The sequence below is a fragment of the Oncorhynchus masou genome, chromosome 20 (genome assembly GCF_036934945.1).
Source record: "Oncorhynchus masou masou isolate Uvic2021 chromosome 20, UVic_Omas_1.1, whole genome shotgun sequence".
Classification (NCBI taxonomy): domain Eukaryota; kingdom Metazoa; phylum Chordata; class Actinopteri; order Salmoniformes; family Salmonidae; genus Oncorhynchus; species Oncorhynchus masou.
The window spans coordinates 13,725,639-13,747,106 of NC_088231.1; the positions used below are offsets into that span (position 1 = coordinate 13,725,639).

Consider the following 21,468-nt stretch of genomic DNA (forward strand, 5'->3'; position numbering starts at 1 on the left):
TATTATCCCATAGAGCGGCGCACATTTGGCCCAATGTCGTCCTGGTTAGGGTTTGGCCGGTGTAGGTCGTAATTGTAAATAAGAATTTGTTCTTAACTGACTTGCCAAGTTAAATAACAGGTTAAAAATAAATAAAAATGATAAATGCTGAGAATGATACACAAAAATGAAACAGATTGAACATAATTTCAGGCTGTTCTACATCCAGCAACGTGAGCTCCAACCCCATTTGACAGTAAATTATGTTTGTGTTTCCAGGCCTTACTGTATTCTATTCTCTGTAGCTGAGAGGAGTAGAGACTCCTGCAAACTCCCTCCCACTGGGTTGAAATGAGGCTGAATAGAGAAGGGAGGAGCCAGTAGACAGTCATTATTTCAGTTACCACAATGAGGTCTGGGGCTGAAAGGGTTCACGTTCAAGGGCGGGATTGTAGGAGTTTAGGTTGTAGGATTTAGGAAATGTTTGTGTTATAGGTTCTGTGGTGGGGTTTGGAGTTATGGTTCCAATTATACGAGTTTGTGGAAGAGCTTCTGGGTTAAAGTGATTGGGCTACAATGATATGCATTTAGTGTTCTGAGGGTTTGAGTTAGGGTCCGGGTTCTACGAGATTGAGCTAAACAAGTTAAATGAGGGTTTTGAGCTGAAGTTCTATCTAAGGTTACATACAGAGTAGTGGTTTTGTTTACCTGTGCCCAGTGGTTCTTGAACACGATCATGCAGGTCTCTGGGTCCACCCCTTTCAGGACCAGGGCCTCCCCCTGTCTGCCATCCCTGTTTCCGTTGGCAACCATGGAGGCCATCATCATGGTGACCAGATCTCGTGTGGGTTAAACCATTACGCAGGACGGAGAGGGGTAGAGGGGGAGAGTCCTCACTGGAGACTGGCTGAGACCACTTGCACAGGGGGGTGAGGGAATACTGGGCATCTGCAGAACACAGAAAACATAATGTCATCATCCTGTACATGCAGATGGTGAATCAGTAGTTTGTCATTGTTCAAACCTATAACAATACATACTATGGCATACTGTAGGAGTAGCTGACAGATTAAGACTACTGTTAGCACAGGACAGATTAAGACTACTGTAGCCATAGGACAGATTCAGGGTGATTGATTGGGACATTCACAGCAGCTAGGCATGTGAGAGAAAAGAGAGGGAAAACAGTGACAGGGCAGAGGAAGAGAGCGAGCAAGAGAGGGAGACACTCAGCCGGTGGCACAACCCATGCCCTCTATTCCTCAACCCGACAAGTGCCTGCCAAAAATACTTACCCAGGGAAAGGTGGTGATGGCTTTGTAATAATATAAGCCATTTAGCAGACGCTTTTTTCCAAAGCGACGTACAGTTGTGCTCACACACATTTGTAAGTATGGGCGGACCCGGGAATTGAACCCACTATGCTGGAGTTGCAAGCTCCATGCTCTAGCAACTGAACTACAGAGGACCACAGAGTTACAGACGTAACGCCTCACTAGTACGCTACAATGCACAGTGAATTCCCTAAGGTCCCAGTGACACCACTTTCATCACCCACTCACTCATCTTGTGACACCAGAAGAGATTATGATGCATGACAATAGAGTGTGTATTACCAGCTAGTGGGCTCGCGAAAACTAATAAAACACTATTCTTTCCATGAATGGTCTGAAACTGTTTTGGTATGTAAAATATGTCGACTTTGTCTGTAGCCTAAAGTTATGTTTATTCTGTTGGTTCTAGCTCTGTCCAGAAGCGCCTGTGAAAATATGTGTCCCTCACATATCTAGAGAGTGAGGTCAGGTGTTCGTTTCTCACACTGCTCGTCAGTCGGGAACCAAAATAATGATTAAAAGTACTAAAAAGAACTTGTCTGTCAAGACACTGCAGAACTATTTCAGCCTTAGAATTTAACTGCTACACACTTAGACCTGTATCCCCACAGATTGAAATAAAACACAAATACATTCTCTATGCTTACACCAGCACCCATGGACTTTGCAATGCACAGAGGCATTGCTAACTTAATTATGTTACTGTGACAGTCAGATAACAATAGGTGCAAGCCAGGGTTATTTGTTGCTTCCCTTGTAAAGGAGGTGATTGTACAGGAAAAAGGACCATTGCTGCAAACAAAAGCTTGGCTATCTGCTAACATGGTGTAGTGCAACAGGCCATCTCCCTCCCCGCCCCAGTCCCTGCTCAGGTCAGTTATAAATAGGACTATAACTCAGGACGGAGGATATTTGGCTTCTATTATCTTCCTAGAATCCCATGTTTCCGTTCCTCCGGGGACAGTGAATGGAGACTATGGCGGTTCTGAGAATCAGATGATTTTCATTCTAGGAGTCTAGGAGTCTAGTGCTATGTGATGTCATTGGTCAAGTGCCCACATCGGATGGGCGTAATTCTGAGAACAACTGATGTTCAACAGATTATATCCATGCCAACAGATCACACTTTGAAGACTTGATAACAGACAATTGGGACTGACTAGACAGTAAATAAAAAAAACTGGGCTACCGACTCAATCTGACAAAAATGCAAACAAACGCACAATACCTAGTTAGCCGTTGCTAGGTACTAGCATATAATCAACCTGGTCAGTAAACAACATTTTAGGACAATGTCTTCTATTGAAGTCATCTGCTTCATACAGTGTACAATAACAACACATGAATTGCAGCCATGCACTGCAGGAGTTCAACTGTAACCCTCCTGCTGGAAGCAGAAGCAGCTGCAGACCGTCAGACCACAATGACCAATTAGAGATCAGAAAGGCTGCCCCTCAAACGGCCTCTCAACCAATCACGGCCAAATCACTTTTTTGTGAATGGTTTCGACCCACTTGAAGAGGAGAGACTCAACAACCAAACCACAGAGCTTGGCACCACAGAGAGACACTGAAACACTCATGCTAAAGCTAAACACATCTGTTTTTAGTTAACACAGGGAACGTGCCTTATAGGAATGCATGAGGCAGGGTCACCCAGGACAGAAATCGCTGAGATTCCCACCTCTGTTTCACCATGGTTGCTCGTCTTGTATCGACAATACAGAATGTCCCCTCTTTACATCCAGACACACCCAGTCCTGTGGAGATAGAGAGAGGGAAGTCTGACACACCAGAGGAGGTTTGAGAGCAGCACTGCCAGACAGTGTGACTGAGTGGAGTTCCTGGTAATGTGGTACGGAGCAGTGGAATGACTGGAGACTAGAGCTATGTGAGGAAGTGACTGGAGACTAGAGCTATGTGAGGAAGTGACTGGAGAGACTAGAGCTGGAGACTATGACTGGAGACTAGAGCTATGTGACTGACTGAGACTAGAGCTATGTGAGGAAGTGACTGGAGACTAGAGCTATGTGAGGAAGTGACTGGAGACTAGAGCTATGTGAGGAAGTGACTGGAGACTAGAGCTATGTGAGGAAGTGACTGGAGACTAGAGCTATGTGAGGAAGTGACTGGAGACTAGAGCTATGTGAGGAAGTGACTGGAGACTAGAGCTATGTGAAGAAGTGACTGGAGACTAGAGCTATGTGAGGAAGTGACTGGAGACTAGAGCTATGTGAGGAAGTGACTGGAGACTAGAGCTATGTGAGGAAGTGACTGGAGACTAGAGCTATGTGAGGAAGTGACTGGAGACTAGAGCTATGTGAGGAAGTGACTGGAGACTAGAGCTATGTGAGGAAGTGACTGGACGATGTGAGTAAGAGGCTCAGAACACCACTGACTGTAGAGAGAGAGGGGGAGTAACATATGAGAGAGAGAGAGAGAGAGAGAGAGAGAGAGCAATCCAACAACCCCCGCCACATCCACACGACTACACAAGCAAGGAGACAACAGTGCCAAACAAACATCTTCTGAAAGAACATAATAAATGTTATCATCATTTGTTGAATAATCATGCTACTGTTCACTCCAATTAGAGTTGTGATATAATTGGCGTCTCTGGTCAACCATGAGCCCCCTCTCCTCCACTACATGCTATGACCTCTGACACTGTCACACTGAGGCACCATGGGAAACCTGTCACAACATATTACAGAGCGCAGAAAGACTTCTACGATGTAACCACTGACCACACTCTTAGAGGGAGGTCAGATCACTGAAGTCCACACACGTCAAACAAAACATAAGCTAAAGCATTCTAGGCATTCTCGACCCCGCCGACAACCATACAAAATGCACTGCATACCAGTCATGTCCAAGTTGACTTACTCTGTAGTGACAACTCTGAAATGTTTCCCTGAAGATCATATCGGCATGATAGTGTGTGTGTGTGTGTCAGCCCCCCACCCAGCCATAAAACACCCATTCCGCTGCCCAGACTGTGGCTGTAGGGCCGATTTCAAGTTTTCATAACAATCGGAAATCTGTATTTTTGGATGCCGATTTTGCCGCTTTTTTAAAGTCAGTTAAGAACACATAATTATTTTCAATGACGGCCTAGGAACGGTGGGTTAACTGCCTTGTTCAGGGGCAGAACGACAGATTTTTACCTTGTCAGCTCTGGGATTCAATCTTGCAACCTTACGGTTAACTAGTCCAATGCTCTAACCACCGGTCTCTCACTGCACTCCACGAGGAGCCTGCCTGTTACGTGAATGGAGTAAGCCAAGGTAACTTGTTAGCTAGCATTAAACTTATCTAATAAAAAACAATCAATCAAACTACACATGGTTGATGATATTACTAGTTTATCTAGCGTGTCCAGCGTTGCATATAATCGATGCAACGCAGGGGGATGATTTAACAAAAGCGCATTTGCGAAAAAAGCACAATCGTTGCACGACTGTACCTAACCATAAACACCCATGCCTTTCTTAAAATCAATACACGGAAGTATATATTTTTAAACCTGCATATTTAGCTAAAATAAATCCAGGTTAGCAGGCAATATTAACCAGGTGAAATTGTGTCACTTCTCTTGCGTTCATTGCACGCAGTCAGTGTATATGCAACAGTTTGGGCCGCCTGGCTCGTTGTGTACTAATTTGCCAGAATTTTACGTAATTATGACATAACATTGAAGGTTGTACAATGTAACAGGAATATTTAGACTTAGGGATGCCACCCGTTAGATAAAATACAGAACGGTTCCGTATTTCACTGAAATAAACGTTTTATTTTCGAAATGATAGTTTCCAGATTCTACCATATTAATGACCAAAGGCTTGTATTTCTGTGTGTTATTATGTTATAATTAAGTCTATGATTTGATATTTGATAGAGCAGTCTGACTGAGCGGTGGTAGGCAGCAGCCGGCTCGTAAGCAATCATTCAAACAGCCCTTTTGTGTGTTTTGCCAGCAGCTATTCGCAAGCACAGCACTGTTTATGACTTCAAGCCTATCAACTCCCGAGATTAGGCTGGTGTAACCGATGTGAAATGGCTAGCTAGTTAGCAGGGTGCGTGCTAATAGCGTTTCAAATGTCACTCGCTCTGAGACTTGGAGTAGCTATTCCCCTTGCCCTGCAAGGGCCGTGGCTTTTGTGAAGCGATGGGTAACGCTGCTTCGAGTGTGGCTGTTGTTGATGTGTTCCTGGTTCGAGCCCAGGTAGGGGCGAGGAGAGGGACGGAAGCTATATTGTTACACTGGCAATACTGAAGTGCCTATAAGAACATCCAATAGTCAAAGGTTAATGAAAAACATATGGTATAGAGAGAAATAGTCCTATAAATACTATATTAACTACAACCTAAAACCTCTTACCTTGGAATATTGAAGTCTCATGTTAAAAGGAACCACCAACTTTCATATGTTCTCATGTTCTGAGCAAGGAACTTAAATGTTAGCTTTTTTACATGGCACATATTGCACTTTTACTTTCTTCTCCAACTTTGTTTTTGCATTATTTAAACCAAATTGAACATATGTCATTATTTATTTGGGGCTAAATTGATTTTTATTGATGTATTATATTAAGTTAAAATAAGTGTTCATTCAGTATTGTTGTAATTGTCATTATTAGAAATAAAAATGAAACCTTTTTTTTTTTTTAATCGTCCGATTAGTCTGTATCTGCTTTTTTTTGGTCCTTCAATAATCGGCATCGGCGTTGAAAAATCATAATCGGTCGACCTCTACCCTCTACACTCCCATATAGAGAAGCCATAAAGCACTAAACCTCAAGTGCAGATTTGTAACAAGTTCTTAGTTTCACACTAAAGAGCCCCACTATAGTGCTGCACTGCTACCAACAAGACTCATAACTGGACACAAACAACTCACCAAATACCACATTCTCAAAGCTTCTTCCTATAACAAGCACTCTTCTCATTGGGTCTGTTTTAAAGACACAACATACTGGAGACCGTGGGAGATATTATTACAGTCCTCTGCTTAGTGTCCCAGCCAGATGCATGACCCCCAATTATAGGATGGAGAGAGAGACAGTAGTAGCAGTCTGTTGGGTTCCTCCAGTTGGCTGCATCTCTGCTCGGTCTTAATGCCACAGTAATACGTCCTCTCCTTCCACAGACAGACACATTACCTCACCAGAGTCTGTGTCCTCAACCTCATGGGGTCAAAACAGGCCTGGTGGTAGATTAGCGTTGTACTTTTATAGTGGTTAACTTACCTAACCTGGACTCAGACAACAATGCACTGGCAACTACTGTGTCCTAGAATCAAATTGAAGATTATGTTTGCATCTTGGCAATCTTGGTTTCTTCTTAATATGGTTGGAGTATGACTGAGTGCCTTTTAAAATTCACTACAGGGCTAATATGTCCCTGTATAGCTCAGTACTGTCTGTAGTTTAACACTCCTGCATATTATATCCAGTCTGTATCACAACCGGCTGTAGTTCAGAGTCCCATAGGGTGGCGCACAATTGACCCAGCGTTGTCCGGGTTTGGCCGGTGTAGGCCATCATTGCAAATTGTTCTTAACTGCCTAGTTACATAACGGTTCCATTTAAAAAATGTATATCCTCCCAGTCCCAGTACATTAAGAGGTAACTGTACAGTGTGCCACGCTCGAAAATAGACTCAGTCAGTGATGAGCAACGTTGACCTCTTTAACCCATCCTAAATTTGTTTTTCATTCCTGTCATAGGAAGCTACTTTTTTGTATTAAATTATGCTGGGATTGACAATGAATCATTCTAAAAACCAATTATAATTCCAGGAAATTAGGGGTAAAAAATGTATGACTACAGACTCCACACTGCACACCAGTTGCCGAAAACACCAACAACTAGTAACTAATCTGAGACACTGGAGACAGAAATGTAGCTACTAACTGCATAGTGCACTGCATTTGGAAAACATATTGGAGGATACTACTGTATTGCCTGGAGAGGAGATGCTCCACTTGCTCAAAATAGAGCCCAGCAACATACTGTCAAGCCTGAAATAGGGCACCACTTCTATAAAGAGGAACACCAGGGAGATGGGGCACCACTTCTATAAAGAGCAGCACCAGGGAGATGGGCAACCACTTCTATAAAGAGCAGCACCAGGGAGATGGGCAACCACTTCTATAAAGAGCAGCACCAGGGAGATGGGCACCACTTCTATAAAGAGCAGCACCAGGGAGATGGGCAACCACTTCTATAAAGAGCAGCACCAGGGAGATGGGGCACCACTTCTATAAAGAGCAGCACCAGGGAGATGGGGCACCACTTCTATAAAGAGCAGCACCAGGGAGATGGGGCACCACTTCTATAAAGAGCAGCACCAGGGAGATGGGCAACCACTTCTATAAAGAGCAGCACCAGGGAGATGGGGCACCACTTCTATAAAGTGCAGCACCAGGGAGATGGGCAACCACTTCTATAAAGAGCAGCACCAGGGAGATGGGCAACCACTTCTAGAAAGAGCAGCACCAGGGAGATGGGCAACCACTTCTATAAAGAGAAGCACCAGGGAGATGGGCAACCACTTCTATAAAGAGCAGCACCAGGGATATAGGCAACCACTTCTATAAAGAGCAGCAACAGGGAGATGAGGCACCACTTCTATAAAGAGCAGCACCAGGGAGATGGGCAACCACTTCTATAAAGAGCAAAGAGCTGCACCTGGGAGATGGGGCACCACTTCTATAAAGAGCAGCACCAGGGAGATGGGCAACCACTTCTATAAAGAGCAGCACCAGGGAGATGGGGCACCACTTCTATAAAGAGCAGCACCAAGGAGATGGGCAACCACTTCTATAAAGAGCAGCACCAGGGAGATGGGGCACCACTTCTATAAAGAGCAGCACCAGGGAGATGGGCAACCACTTCTATAAAGAGCAGCACCAGGGAGATGGGGCACCACTTCTACAAAGAGCAGCACCAGGGAGATGGGCAACCACTTCTATAAAGAGCAGCACCAGGGAGATGGGGCACCACTTCTAAAAAGAGCAGCACCAGGGAGATGGGCAACCACTTCTAAAAAGAGCAGCACCAGGGAGATGGGCAACCACTTCTATAAAGAGCAGCACCAGGGAGATGGGCAACCACTTCTATAAAGAGAAGCACCAGGGAGATGGGCAACCACTTCTATAAAGAGCAGCACCAGGGAGATGGGCAACCACTTCTATAAAGAGCAGCACCAGGGAGATGGGCAACCACTTCTATAAAGAGCAGCACCAGGGAGATGGGCAACCACTTCTATAAAGAGGGAGATGGGCAACCACTTCTATAAAGAGCAGCACCAGGGAGATGGGCAACCACTTCTATAAAGAGCAGCACCAAGGAGATGGGCAACCACTTCTATAAAGAGCAGCACCAAGGAGATGGGCAACCACTTCTATAAAGAGCAGCACCAGGGAGATGGGCACCACTTCTATAAAGAGCAGCACCAGGGAGATGGGGCATCACTTCTATAGAGAGCAGCACCAGGGAGATGGGGCACCACTTCTATAGAGAGAAACACCAGGGAGATGGGGCACCACTTCTATAGAGAGGAGCACCAGGGAGATGGTGCTTTGCTTTCACACAATGAATGTAGTCATCTTTATTATTTTCGATGCCTGTGTAATCAACTCAATTTATAATGTTTCTGGGAGAGCATGTGACCCAGAAAAGTGTGTGAGTCTGTGTGTTTGTGCGTGCCAGGGGGGGCTAAAACCCAATCTCTCCTGTACACAACCCTGCATGCCTCTCCACTCAGTTTCACAGTCATTATCCAATTATACCAATCAGGTAATTATGTTAATGTATTGCTTACACGTCTCCATAGCCCCAAACGCCAGAGACTTGATAAATAGAAAAGCTCTGAAGAAGTCTTGAAGTCAGCATCTCCCTTTGAAAACAGGAGTGTTGACTAAGGACCCCTGTTGCGAACCTCAGCCAGCCAGACACACACACACACACACACACACACACACACACACACACACACACACACACACACACACACACACACACACACACACACACACACTTTGGAGGCACTTGAACAGAGTTGAAAAGGGAAGAGGCATGCTGCTTTAAGCAGGGAGTGCTGTAAACATTCAGGCGTTTTTTTCTGTTTTGGAGTGAGTCGGTGACTAATCTGGATCAATAATGAATCAATAGTCTCATTGATCATGAGGACGTATGTAGTAACACACTACTTGTGGCTCATTTATTCCAAAAGGAGGAAGGAGGTGAAATGAAACAGACCTCCTGCTGTTATCGGGCACAGTGAAGAACCCCTGTTGGGATCAGAGACCTGAGTCACTGATGAAAGATTACAATGTAGCCTAGATGGTGATGAAACTGTATGATGACAACTGCAAGGGATGATGAGGATCTCATTCTGTCATTATCTTTCTCCATCCCCACTCTCACAATTACAAAGGAAGGAGAAACGTCCACACTGCTCTTGCTCATTACCAACTCCTACTGGCACACATAGAGGACATGAATCCACTACAGGAGCTTCCACCATTTCAAAACACATCCGTTACCAAGCAGCACTATCGAATCTAATTCCATCCCCCTCTCGCCCACAGGCCTAGTGTCATCCTCTAACCATGGTTTCTGCCATTCATGACAAGATGTTATTTCTGAATGGTTTGGGTCAGAGTACAGGGTGAGATGATTTCCCCTTGAGATGGAGGTTAACTCCTCAGAGAGTTTCGTGTGAGTGAGGGAATAGGGAACAGCAACACCAAGAGAACATCAAACCTGCTTTGAAGCCTAGTAGAGATGATAAGGAACATGGAGAATTTAGAGGAAGAAATAGGCCAACTGTAGCAGTGTTTTAAAGCCATACCACCACAGTCAAACCAGACTGATGATAAATTAAATATAGCAGCATACCACCATGTTGATTTTGCTAAGGAAGCGCGGGGGAAAAGGGAAAGAGAGATGGAGAGAATGAGAGAGAGAGAATGAGAGATACAGAGAGGGAAAGATAGAGTGAATGACAGGATGAGATAGAGAGAGAAAGAATTAGATAGCGAGAGATACAAAGAATGAGAGAGCGAGAGATACAGAGAGAGAGAGAAAGAGGGACAGAGAAATAGTGAGGGACAGAGAGAGAGAGCTTGAAGAGATCAACAACACATTCCCCATGCTACTGTTAAATTCATTCTAAGAACCTGTTAGATTAGAGGACAGTGACCTGCTGAGTGTTCTCTGTCAACATTGTGTTGGTTTCGCCTTGGGTTTAGAAACATCACTGCATTGACATTTGCTTATGTCCTCTTGATATAACAATGCTATAACATAGGCCTATGCTATACATGCTATAACAGTCACTGAATGTGTATAAGTGTCTCCTGAGTAATGAAAGTAGCCAAGTACAAAAGACACTGTAGTACCACAGTAGCCTACATCCCTATTCAACGAGTGCATGCCATGTACGTCTACACCACACAGCATCCCCAAAATGGCCGTGGCTGGCATCTCTACCAGGTTCCAGAACCCCTGCTGCTAAAATAATATTCTCCAGATTACAGCAAAAGTATTGGGCTCATCAGTCTGTGTACAGGGAATTAGGAGAGGTAGCTTCTAAACAGTAGGGCTTCTACAGAGAGAAGAATAACTGAATGATACATTATAGCTCCACCTGAAACTAGAATGGTTTGAACTTAAGTTCAACACTGAATTCTACCAGATGAAAAGACCATTTTCTTTGAACTGTGTCATGCATCTTTGTAAAGTTGGTTACTGGTTGACTATACACAGAGCAACAAGTCCTAGTCTGAGTTAGGTTGAGAGATCTAGCTAACTCCCAAGGTAAATACATTGAGATAAAGCTATAGAAAGTGAAGTGAGGTCTATCTTGTTACGTCATCTTTTGAACGTGTTATTCAATGGATGGGCTGGGAGGGAGGGAGGGAGGGAGAGAGAGAGGCTTCACAGGTAACAAAATAGGAAAAGCTTTTCACAGGAGATAATACAGGCAGAGCCACAGATGACAGGATAGAATGTTTGCCTAAGGACAGAGGTTTTGTAAGCATGATGATATTACTAGATATTATCTAGCGTGTCCTGCGTTGCATATAATCTGACTGAGCATACAAGCATACAAGTATCTAAGTATCTGACTGAGCGGTGGTAGGCAGAAGCAGGCGAGTAAACATTCATTCAAATAGCACTTTTGTGCTTTTTGCCAGCAGCTCTTCGTTGTGCATCAAGCATTGCGCTGTTTCTGACTTCAAGCTTATCAACTCCCGAGATGAGGCTGGTGTAACCGAAGTGGCTAGCTAGTTAGCGCGCGCTAATAGCGTTTCAAACGTCACTTGCTCTGAGCCTTTGAGTAGTTGTTCCCCTTGCTCTGCATGGGTAACGCTGCTTCGATGGTGGCTGTCGTCGTTGTGTTGCTGGTTCGAGCCCAGGGAGGAGCGAGGAGAGGGACGGAAGCTATACTGTCACACTGGCAATACTAAAGTGCCTATAAGAACATCCAATAGTCAAAGGTTAATGAAATACAAATGGTATAGAGGGAAATAGTCCTATAATTCCTACAACCTAAAACTTCTTACCTGGGAATATTGAAGTCTAATGTTAAAAGGAACCACCAACTTTCATATGTTGGCTGTTCCACTGGATGTCAGAAGGTGAATTCACCAATTTGTAAGTCGCTCTGGATAAGAGCGTCTGCTAAATGACTTAAATGTAAATGTTAAATGTAAATATGTTCTCATGTTCTGAGCAAGGAACTGAAACGTTAGCTTTCTTACATAGCACATATTGCACTTTTACGTTCTTCTCCAACACTTTGTTTTTGCATTATTTAAACCAAATTGAACATGTTTCATTATTTACTTGAGGCTAAATTGACTTTATTGATGTATTATATTAAGTTAAAATAAGTGTTAATTCAGTGTTGTTGTAATTGTCATTATTACAAATATTTTTTATTTTTTAATTGTCAGATTAATCGGTATCTGGCTATTTTGGTCCTCCAATAATCTATATCGGTATCAGCGTTGAAAAGTCATAATCGGTTGACCTCTAGTGTGTGTATTCTGACAGAGTGGCTCCAGTTTCTAAAGCTGTGAGATGTAAAAGGCGTCTCCCCCCCACAGGTGTTTCACACACTAGGGCGAGGAACCAACGCAGCAACTAGGCCAGCAACCAACGCATTAGTCCACCACACACCCACAGCCTGTGCATCTGGACTTTGTGACTGATGTGAGATCATTAAGCTCTATCAGGAAGAGCGACTGTCCTCTTCAGACAGAGCCCATAATTATGTCCTGGTCAGTGGCAGGTCCTGGTCTAGGACTAATGGACCATTGGCAGGGCCTGGTCTAGAACTAATGGCAGGGCCTGGTCCAGGACCAATGGCAGGGCCTGGTCTAGGACCAATGGCAGGGCCTGGTCTAGGACTAAAGGACCATTGGCAGGGCCTGGTCCAGGACTAATGGACCAATGGGACTGGTCCAGGACTAATGGCAGGGCCTGGTCCAGGACTAATGGCAGGGCCTGGTCTAGGACTAATGGCAGGGCCTGGTCTAGGACTAATGGCAGGGCCTGGTCCAGGACCAATGGCAGGGCCTGGTCCAGGTCTAATGGCAGGGCCTGGTCTAGGACTTATGGCAGGGCCTGGTCTAGGACTAATGGACCAACAATAGGGTCTGGCCAGGACGAATGGGCTCTGATATTGGCCCTCCTCTCTCTTCTCCCACCGTTAATAGCCCAATGGGTGAAAAACAGAGGACATTTACAGTGGCTTGGTGGCCATGGCAACCCTGGTGATAGATGGGCACCATTAAAGTGACGGTACCTTGTTGAAATATTTACAGGTGGGCCACAACTGGCCACAGAGGGAGAGCCTGGCTATATATTACATTTACATTTAAGTCATTTAGCAGACGCTCTTATCCAGAGCGACTTACAAATTGGATTTCATCTATTTTTTTTACATATAAGAAACAAGACTGAAAAAGACGTTGGGTGCATATCACGTTAGTAATATCCCATCTCGTACTTGTTTCCCTGAAGGGTCTCCGTGGTCATAGTCTATATGTCCCCTTCTCCAATGAACAACACATACATTTACAATAGGAGGACACCATCCAGGCGTCCATTCTCCTGTAGCCGAGGGGACGTTGACCACTGTCCGCACTACAGTTAGTCTCTATGAAACAGTTAGGCCTACTGCATTCAGACTATAACATCACAAATATACATTTCTGAAGCCCATCTGTGTTGGCTACATTAAAAAGGAGTACCAATCAACACATCATTCTGAGGCAACTTACAATACATCAACAGTCAGTCGTATTTCTGAAATGAAACATCAACATGAAGGGACTCAACAGCTGTGCCCATTAACAACCTAATACAACAGGGTAAAAGCCATAAAGGGCCTTATCAAATAGGACTGTGATTATGTGTTAAACACCAGCTGAAGGTTTTAGGCTGAGGTGTAGGTTGGCTGAGGTAGGTGCTCAACACGTTGAACACACGCTGCGTTCAGTCAGTGTTCCCACCTCTGAGCTCAGTGGAGGAGGTTGATTAACATGTTCAAACACATCAGCTCACCTCCTCATTACCTGCTAGGGAGGGAGGAGGCCCGGGGGGGAAGGGAGAGACTGGTAACAAGGGAAAGGTCAACAAGCTGAGTGGATTAGAGCCAAACACCCCAGAGGATCAACACATATTATAAAATGCATACCCAGGCTGACACACTCAGCGTTCTCTTTCCCACAGCATTAGGTACAGCACATAATGGCACAGCAACATGCTGCCTGTATTTAGAGTGGCTAAAACAATCCCTTGAGCCACTGCGTAATAATGACTTCCATGAGACTCTGAGACAGGGATACAGAGAGCTGCACAGCCTGCTACAGTGAGATAAGGCTAGTTTGAATGGTTCAATAAAACTGAGACGGGTGAGTAGTAGACAACACAGGAGACAATGGTACAAAATACAGCCTTCAAGTGCAGGTTAGCTTGTCAGTGATCCAGGGAGTGTGTGAAGTGATTCTTGCAGTATGTGTGTATGTGTGTGTAACTATCAATCCAGATCTCTGCTGCTGCTTCCTCTCTACCTTGTTTGCACGCCAACAGGAGATAAAAGGGGTGAGTGTTTGCATGCTGCCGCGCCAACAGGAGATAAAAGGGGTGAGTGTTTGCATGCTGCCTCGCCAACAGGAGATAAAAGGGGTGAGTGTTTGCATGCTGCCGCGCCAACAGGAGATAAAAGGGGTGAGTGTTTGCATGCTGCCTCGCCAACAGGAGATAAAAGGGGTGAGTGTTTGCATGCTGCCTCGCCAACAGGAGATAAAAGGGGTGAGTGTTTGCATGCTGCCTCGCCAACAGGAGATAAAAGGGGTGAGTGTTTGCATGCTGCCTCGCCAACAGGAGATAAAAGGGGTGAGTGTTTGTATGAAGGAGAGACGGTGGGGGATAGAGGGACGGCGAGGTGGAGGGAGAAATGGAGGAAGAAGTTTCAAGTTTTATTTATCTTATGTAAAGGATACACATTGTATACACTACTCTGTCCAATGAAACGCTTACTTGCAGGTTCCTTCTCGACAACGCAACAAGAAATAATAAAAGATAAGAACACAACCATAAAGTAAATGGCTCAGTATAATAGATGGCAAATGTTTAAATTGTGCAGTATTAGCAATAGTAAATAAGAGTCTGATAGCAGCAGAGATGCAGCGATGAATAGCATAGCATGGCTGTGATGTTGGTAGAGCCCTTCTCAGAAGGGATGGATAGCATGGCTGTGATGTTGGTAGAGCCCTTCTCAGAAGGGATGGATAGCATGGCTGTGATGTTGGTAGAGCCCTTCTCAGAAGGGATGAATAGCATGGCTGTGATGTTGGTAGAGCCCTTCTCAGAAGGGATGAATAGCATAGCATGATGTTGGTGTTGGTAGAGCCCTGAATAGCATAGCATGATGTTGGTAGGCCATTCTCAGATGAATAGCATAGCATGGCTGTGATGTTGGTAGAGCCCTTCTCAGAAGGGATGAATGGCTGTGATGTTGGTGGCTGTGATGTTGTGATGTTGGTAGAGCCCTTCTCAGAAGGGATGGATAGCATGGCTGTGATGTTGGTAGAGCCCTTCTCAGAAGGGATGAATAGCATGGCTGTGATGTTGGTAGAGCCCTTCTCAGAAGGGATGAATAGCATAGCATGGCTGTGATGTTGGTAGAGCCCTTCTCAGAAGGAATGAATAGCATGGCTGTGATGTTGGTAGAGCCCTTCTCAGAAGGGATGAATAGCATAGCATGGCTGTGATGTTGGTAGAGCCCTTCTCAGAAGGGATGAATAGCATAGCATGGCTGTGATGTTGGTAGAGCCATTCTCAGAAGGGATGAATAGCATAGCATGGCTGTGATGTTGGTAGGGCCCTTCTCAGAAGGGATGAAAAGCACTAGGCCTCGCCACGCTCTCATCATGTCATTAACCAGATCAGAGGAGATAATAGGCTCCATTGGTTTGGACTCAACAGGCACACACTACTGCTGTTGCGCCTGTTTTTTTAACTGCCATAGTGTTAAGATATGAATCTTCCCTCTCCAGTCAGTCTCCCCACTAGACACCATGCTGTTCTATAGATGGAGAGCAGTGGAGGCTACTGAGGGGAGAACAGCTCATAATAATGGCTGGAATGGAGTAAATGGAATGGTATCAAAAACATGGTTTTCATGGGCTTGATACCATTGCAATCACTCCATTCCAGACATTATTATGAGCTGTTCTCCCCTCAGCAACATCCACTGGCGGTGAGTATGCTTTAGGTCATTGGAGGTCATTTTAGGTTGTTGGAGGTCTTGCAATTTGTGATGTATCCGGAGACAAAAACAAGCTACGGTGTCTCAGCTTAGTCAAAGACAAGCAAATTCAACAGGTAGACTGTCTCAGTTAACGTGACTGTAGTTACGTGAGAAGGTAATAAATAAATAAAAATTCTACATTTAAAAAGGAACATGCCATGTCAAATACGAGACAAAGACACTAAGAAGCTTGACAGCTTCTTCAATCTTCTCAATAAGTGGTAATCAACAGTAGACAATAAGAGGTACTTAACCGAAAGATCGCTGGTTCGAATCCCTGAGTCATCAAGGTGGAAAAATCTGCCGTTCTGCCCTTAAGCAAAGCAGTTAACCCCCAACAACAACTGCTCCCTGGGCGCCGATGACGTGGGTGTAGATTAAGGCTGCCCCCCGCACCTCTCTGATTCAGAGGGGTTGGGTTAAATGCGGAAGACACATTTTGGTTGAATGCATTCAGTTGTGAAACTTACTAGGTATTCCCCTTTCCCTTTACTTAGTGGAGACTTTCAGTTCAATCAACAGTAGATAAGAGGTACTTAGTGTAGACATTCAGTCTAAAAAGTTACATAACAGTTGTGTTAAGGTTCAGAGGTATGGGCGACATTCAGTCATCCTCAGCGGATTAGGTTAAGACTATGTTAACAACTCCAGCAAGTGGCCCTCTCTACACGGCCCCTTTGTTCTCACTGACCCCTCACTGAGGTCATCAGAGGGGGCTGGGAGGGTAGACATGGAGGTAAGGGGGGGGGTGTAATCCCAAAAACGGGACAATGCTGAGCCTGAGCCGGACTGAGGCCATGGCCAGTGTGAGAAACTGGGAGAAAGGGAGACCGGTCGGTCGGTGGGCCGGTGAGTCGTCACGGCCACCGCTGTTGGCATGGTGGCTGTCCCAGACACCTGTTCTTCCCTGTTCCAGTCACACAGTGGCCTGGGTTTATGCTACCTCATGCTGCCCTGCATGGTTGGTCACTTTGTTCCCTGGCCTAGTCAGAGAGAGATGTTTTTCAAAACAAACTTAACCGAGCATGCCCTCTGTGCTTGTTGAAAAAGCAGCACATTCTGCAACGTTAACAACAGCCTGTCAAGATAATCGGAAGGACCTCAAGCTCATGGACCACTAGTTAGCGGCACTCTCAGCTGCTTGTGCCTTCTGATTGACAACCATCCATGACGTAGAGAGAACACCAACTGTTCACTGACACACACATAGCTTATGAAGTGTTGCACCATATGTTAGAAATAGCCAATGGAAGTTGATGAGTACATGATTATATTCATATCTCAGTGCCCTGGGTAAACTGTGTTACATGATACTCTGTCCTCTGTCCTATCCAACTCCCATTGACTTAAGTATCTTCTCTTCAACCATATAATCCATAGGGTATAACTTTGTTCTGTATGTGTGCATGTATATGTGTACTGTGATCTCATGCCATTCCCAGATGAACTAACCTGCGATGATAAATCACTAATCTCACCACTACCAGGGCTCTACAGTGAGAGCATTTTACTCGCATATGCGCCTAAATGTTTTGCTGTGCGACCTGGAATTGTTATTTAGGAGCACGAGTGAGCAGAGAAAAATGTAAGATTCTGGCTTTAATATCGCAAATAATTTTAATTGTGCTCCTAAATTTCTTTGTGTGCGCCTACATTTTTCAACTTAGGCACACGCGTACGCCTTGTAAAACAAGTTAACCGTAGAATCCAGACTACACTCTGCTCTTACATGAATAGCTTGGGTTAGCCCTACAGGTCTCACTGTAGACTGAAGTGGTCAAACCAGACATTCCACTATGTGAAACTAAACCAGCCGGCCTGTGTAATGCTCCATTGCTTAAAAAGGGACAACCCTTCACATTGCCTCCTCACTTGACCTGATCACACACATGTGGTTACTTAGCAGAAAAACTCCTTACTTTTCCAGTGCATTCACGTGTTACAAAGCCAATATCTTGCTATATAAAGTCTCAGTCCCCTGCTATGTTGACATAGTGCTATGAATTATTTGTTTACGTTAGGTATAGGCCCTATATATCACAGCCCTTTCTCAATGCAAGGTGCCTCAGTTGAAGCGATGAGGCTTGTGGGATATGACCTCACTAGTCTGTGTGGTTAAAGATCACAAGGCAGAGCATCTTAAAGCTGTTTACTACTAGGTCAGTATGAGGGTAAACTAGAATTCTGGAAAGGCCATATGAAGGCGAGGTGTGTGTCAAGTGCTAGGGAGGCTGGTGTGAGGAGCTATAGGACTCATTGTAATGGCTGGAATGGAATAATTGGAACAGAGTCAAACATGGTTTCCATATGTTTGATAGCGTTCCATTTATTCCATTCCAGCCATTACAATGAGCCTCTCCTATAGCTCCACCCACCAGCCTCCACTGGTCAAGAGGGGCTCACTACATTCTCTCTTTAGGTTGTGGGTAGGAACAGACTGCCAATGTCATTGGCCTGGAAATCCACACTGAAAATGCACGCAGATGTAAACACAAGTACACAAAACAGAAACTACTGTACATACTGTAAAATCCCAATTACAACAAGTCCACAATTCAGATTAGCATAGTTATTCAGCACATAATGTACTTTCATGACATCAACCCTCATATTTACACTAATCAGGACAACTGAGCCTGGTATCAACTCTTCCTACTACACTGCTAAAAAAAATAAAGGGAACACTTAAACAACACAATGTAACTCCAAGTCAATCAAACTTCTGTGAAAACAAACTGTCCATTTAGGAAGCAACACTGATTGACAATACATTTCACATGCTGTTGTGCAAATGGCATAGACAACAGGTGGAAATTATAGGCAATTAGCAAGACACCCCCAATAAAGGAGTGGTTCTGCAGGTGGTGACCACAGACCACTTCTCAGTTCCTATGCTTCCTGGCTGATGTTTTGGTCACTTTCGAATGCTGGCGGTGCTTTCACTCTAGTGGTAGCATGAGACGGAGTCTACAACCCACACAAGTGGCTTAGGTAGTGCAGCTCATCCAGGATGGCACATCAATGCGAGCTGTGGCAAGAAGGTTTGCTGTGTCTGTCAGCGTAGTGTCCAGAGCATGGAGGCGCTACCAGGAGACAGGCCAGTACATCAGGAGACGTGGAGGAGGCCGTAGGAGGGCAACAACCCAGCAGCAGGACTGCTACCTCCACCTTTATGCAAGGAGGATCAGGAGGAGCACTGCCAGAGCCCTGCAAAATGACCTCCAGCAGGCCACAAATGTGCATGTGTCTGCTCAAACGGTCAGAAACAGACTCCATGAGGGTGGTATGAGGGCCCGTCGTCCACAGGTGGGGGTTGTGCTTACAGCCCAACACCGTGCAGGACGTTTGGCATTTGCCAGAGAACACCAAGAGTGGCAAATTTGCCATTGGCGCCCTGTGCTCTTCACAGATGAAAGCAGGTTCACACTGAGCACATGTGACAGACGTGACAGAGTCTGGAGACGCCTTTGAGAACGTTCTGCTGCCTGCAACATCCTCCAGCATGACCGGTTTGGTGGTGGGTCAGTCATGGTGTGGGGTGGCATTTCTTTGGGGGGCCGCACAGCCCTCCATGTGCTCGCCAGAGGTAGCCTGACTGCCATTAGGTACCGAGATGAGATCCTCAGACCCCCAATGAGACCATATGCTGGTGCGGTTGGCCCTGGGTTCCTCCTAATGCAAGACCTCATGTGGCTGGAGTGTGTCAGCAGTTCCTGCAAGAGGAAGGCATTGATGCTATGGACTGGCCCACCTGTTCCCCAGACCTGAATCCAATTGAGCACATCTGGGACATCACGTCTTGCCCCATCCACCAACGCCACGTTGCACCACAGACTGTGCTTTAGTCCAGGTCTGGGAGGAGATCCCTCAGGAGACCATCCGCCACCTCATCAGGAGCATGCCCAGGCGTTGTAGGGAGGTCATACAGGCATGTGGCGGCCACACACACTACTGAGCCTCATTTTGACTTGTTTTAAGGACATTACATCAAAGTTGGATCAGCCTGTAGTGTAGTTTTCCACTTTAATTTTGAGTGTGACTCCAAATCCAGACCTTCATGGGTTGATACATTTTATTTCCATTGATCATTTTTATGTGATTTTGTTGTCAGCACATTCAACTATGTAAAGAAAAAAGTATTTAATAAGAATATTTAATTCATTCAGATCTAGGATGTGTTATTTTAGTGTTCCCTGTATTTTTTGAGCAGTGTATTATACAGAAACAACACCTGAGTAGGAAATCAGATCAATTTCGTCGGCGTGCTGGAATTAAACACCGTCTGTAACATCCAATGAGAGTTACCAGGAGTAAATGAAAGGACTTCAAAAAGCTTTGCCCTCTGTGTGCATTTTCTAGAGCCAACTGCCAACCCCCACAGTGAGTGTGCTGACAGTCTGAAATCACCAAAGCATAATTCAACATTTCTCAAAAAAGTTCACTTCAAATACACTGCATATAGCAAACAGTTTTGACTGAGTTTGATTATACAGAGTTGGGTTTTTGCGTCAAGTCAAATTGTGTTCAAATCTATTTGTATCAACACTGATTTTCCTATAACAACTTTGATGTAAAACAATACCTGTATAGTCAACACCATTGAGATATAAAGAACGGTCCACACCCAACCAGACTAAATAAAATATGGCCAACCATGAAACATTGATGGGTGTCTGTTTGAATGTGATCCCATGAGGTAGTAACCCAATACCCTGACCTCTTCATCACAGAAAGATGATAAGAGTACCAGTCCGGTCCAAAACTCCTTTCAAAAATACCCTTCATTCTACCATGTTTTGTTTCCCAAGTTTGCTGAAGTTAGAAGAGTATGTGTGTCACATATATGTTAACCTCTGCAGAACAAATAGCAGAAAGGCTACAAATAATTATGAATTATGTTACAGTAGATGCTAAATGTACTTTATATTCGTGGCTCTGATTAAACACATTCGTCTGGGCCGCACAGCATCAACATGTGGATAACATCAGCAATACACGTTTGCAAAATGTCACTTGAGGCACAATAAAGGTGAATGAAAGGTGACATAGTGTCCAGGCATTTGCAAGAATCAAGCTGTATAGACAGATACTTTTAAACTTATTCTGAGAAATGTGCCCAAGACAGATGACAAGTCACTCTGATATACATGTTTAGAAAAAGACAACCCCATGATAACAACCGACATGTAAACGTGTCAAATTATGCATTGACAAGCAGCAAAATACATTAACAATGTCTTGCCAAGTTATTTACTTTCTAAAATCCGTAATTTACAAACAATACATTAGTTGTAGTCTACTTATGTGTAAGAAGACCAACT

The 21,468-nt window shown here is 44.7% G+C and overlaps 1 protein-coding gene across 1 annotated transcript in view; it reads right to left on the bottom strand.

The window, feature by feature from the left end:
* Positions 1-21,468, bottom strand: part of LOC135506992 (FHF complex subunit HOOK-interacting protein 1A-like) — a 48,502-nt gene that overhangs the window by 26,761 nt on the left and 273 nt on the right. Inside the window, exon 2 of the mRNA XM_064926442.1 lies at positions 688-927. Within this exon, the coding sequence (XP_064782514.1) occupies positions 688-807 (120 nt within the window). The 5' untranslated portion in view covers positions 808-927. The remainder of the gene's footprint in view (positions 1-687; positions 928-21,468) is intronic.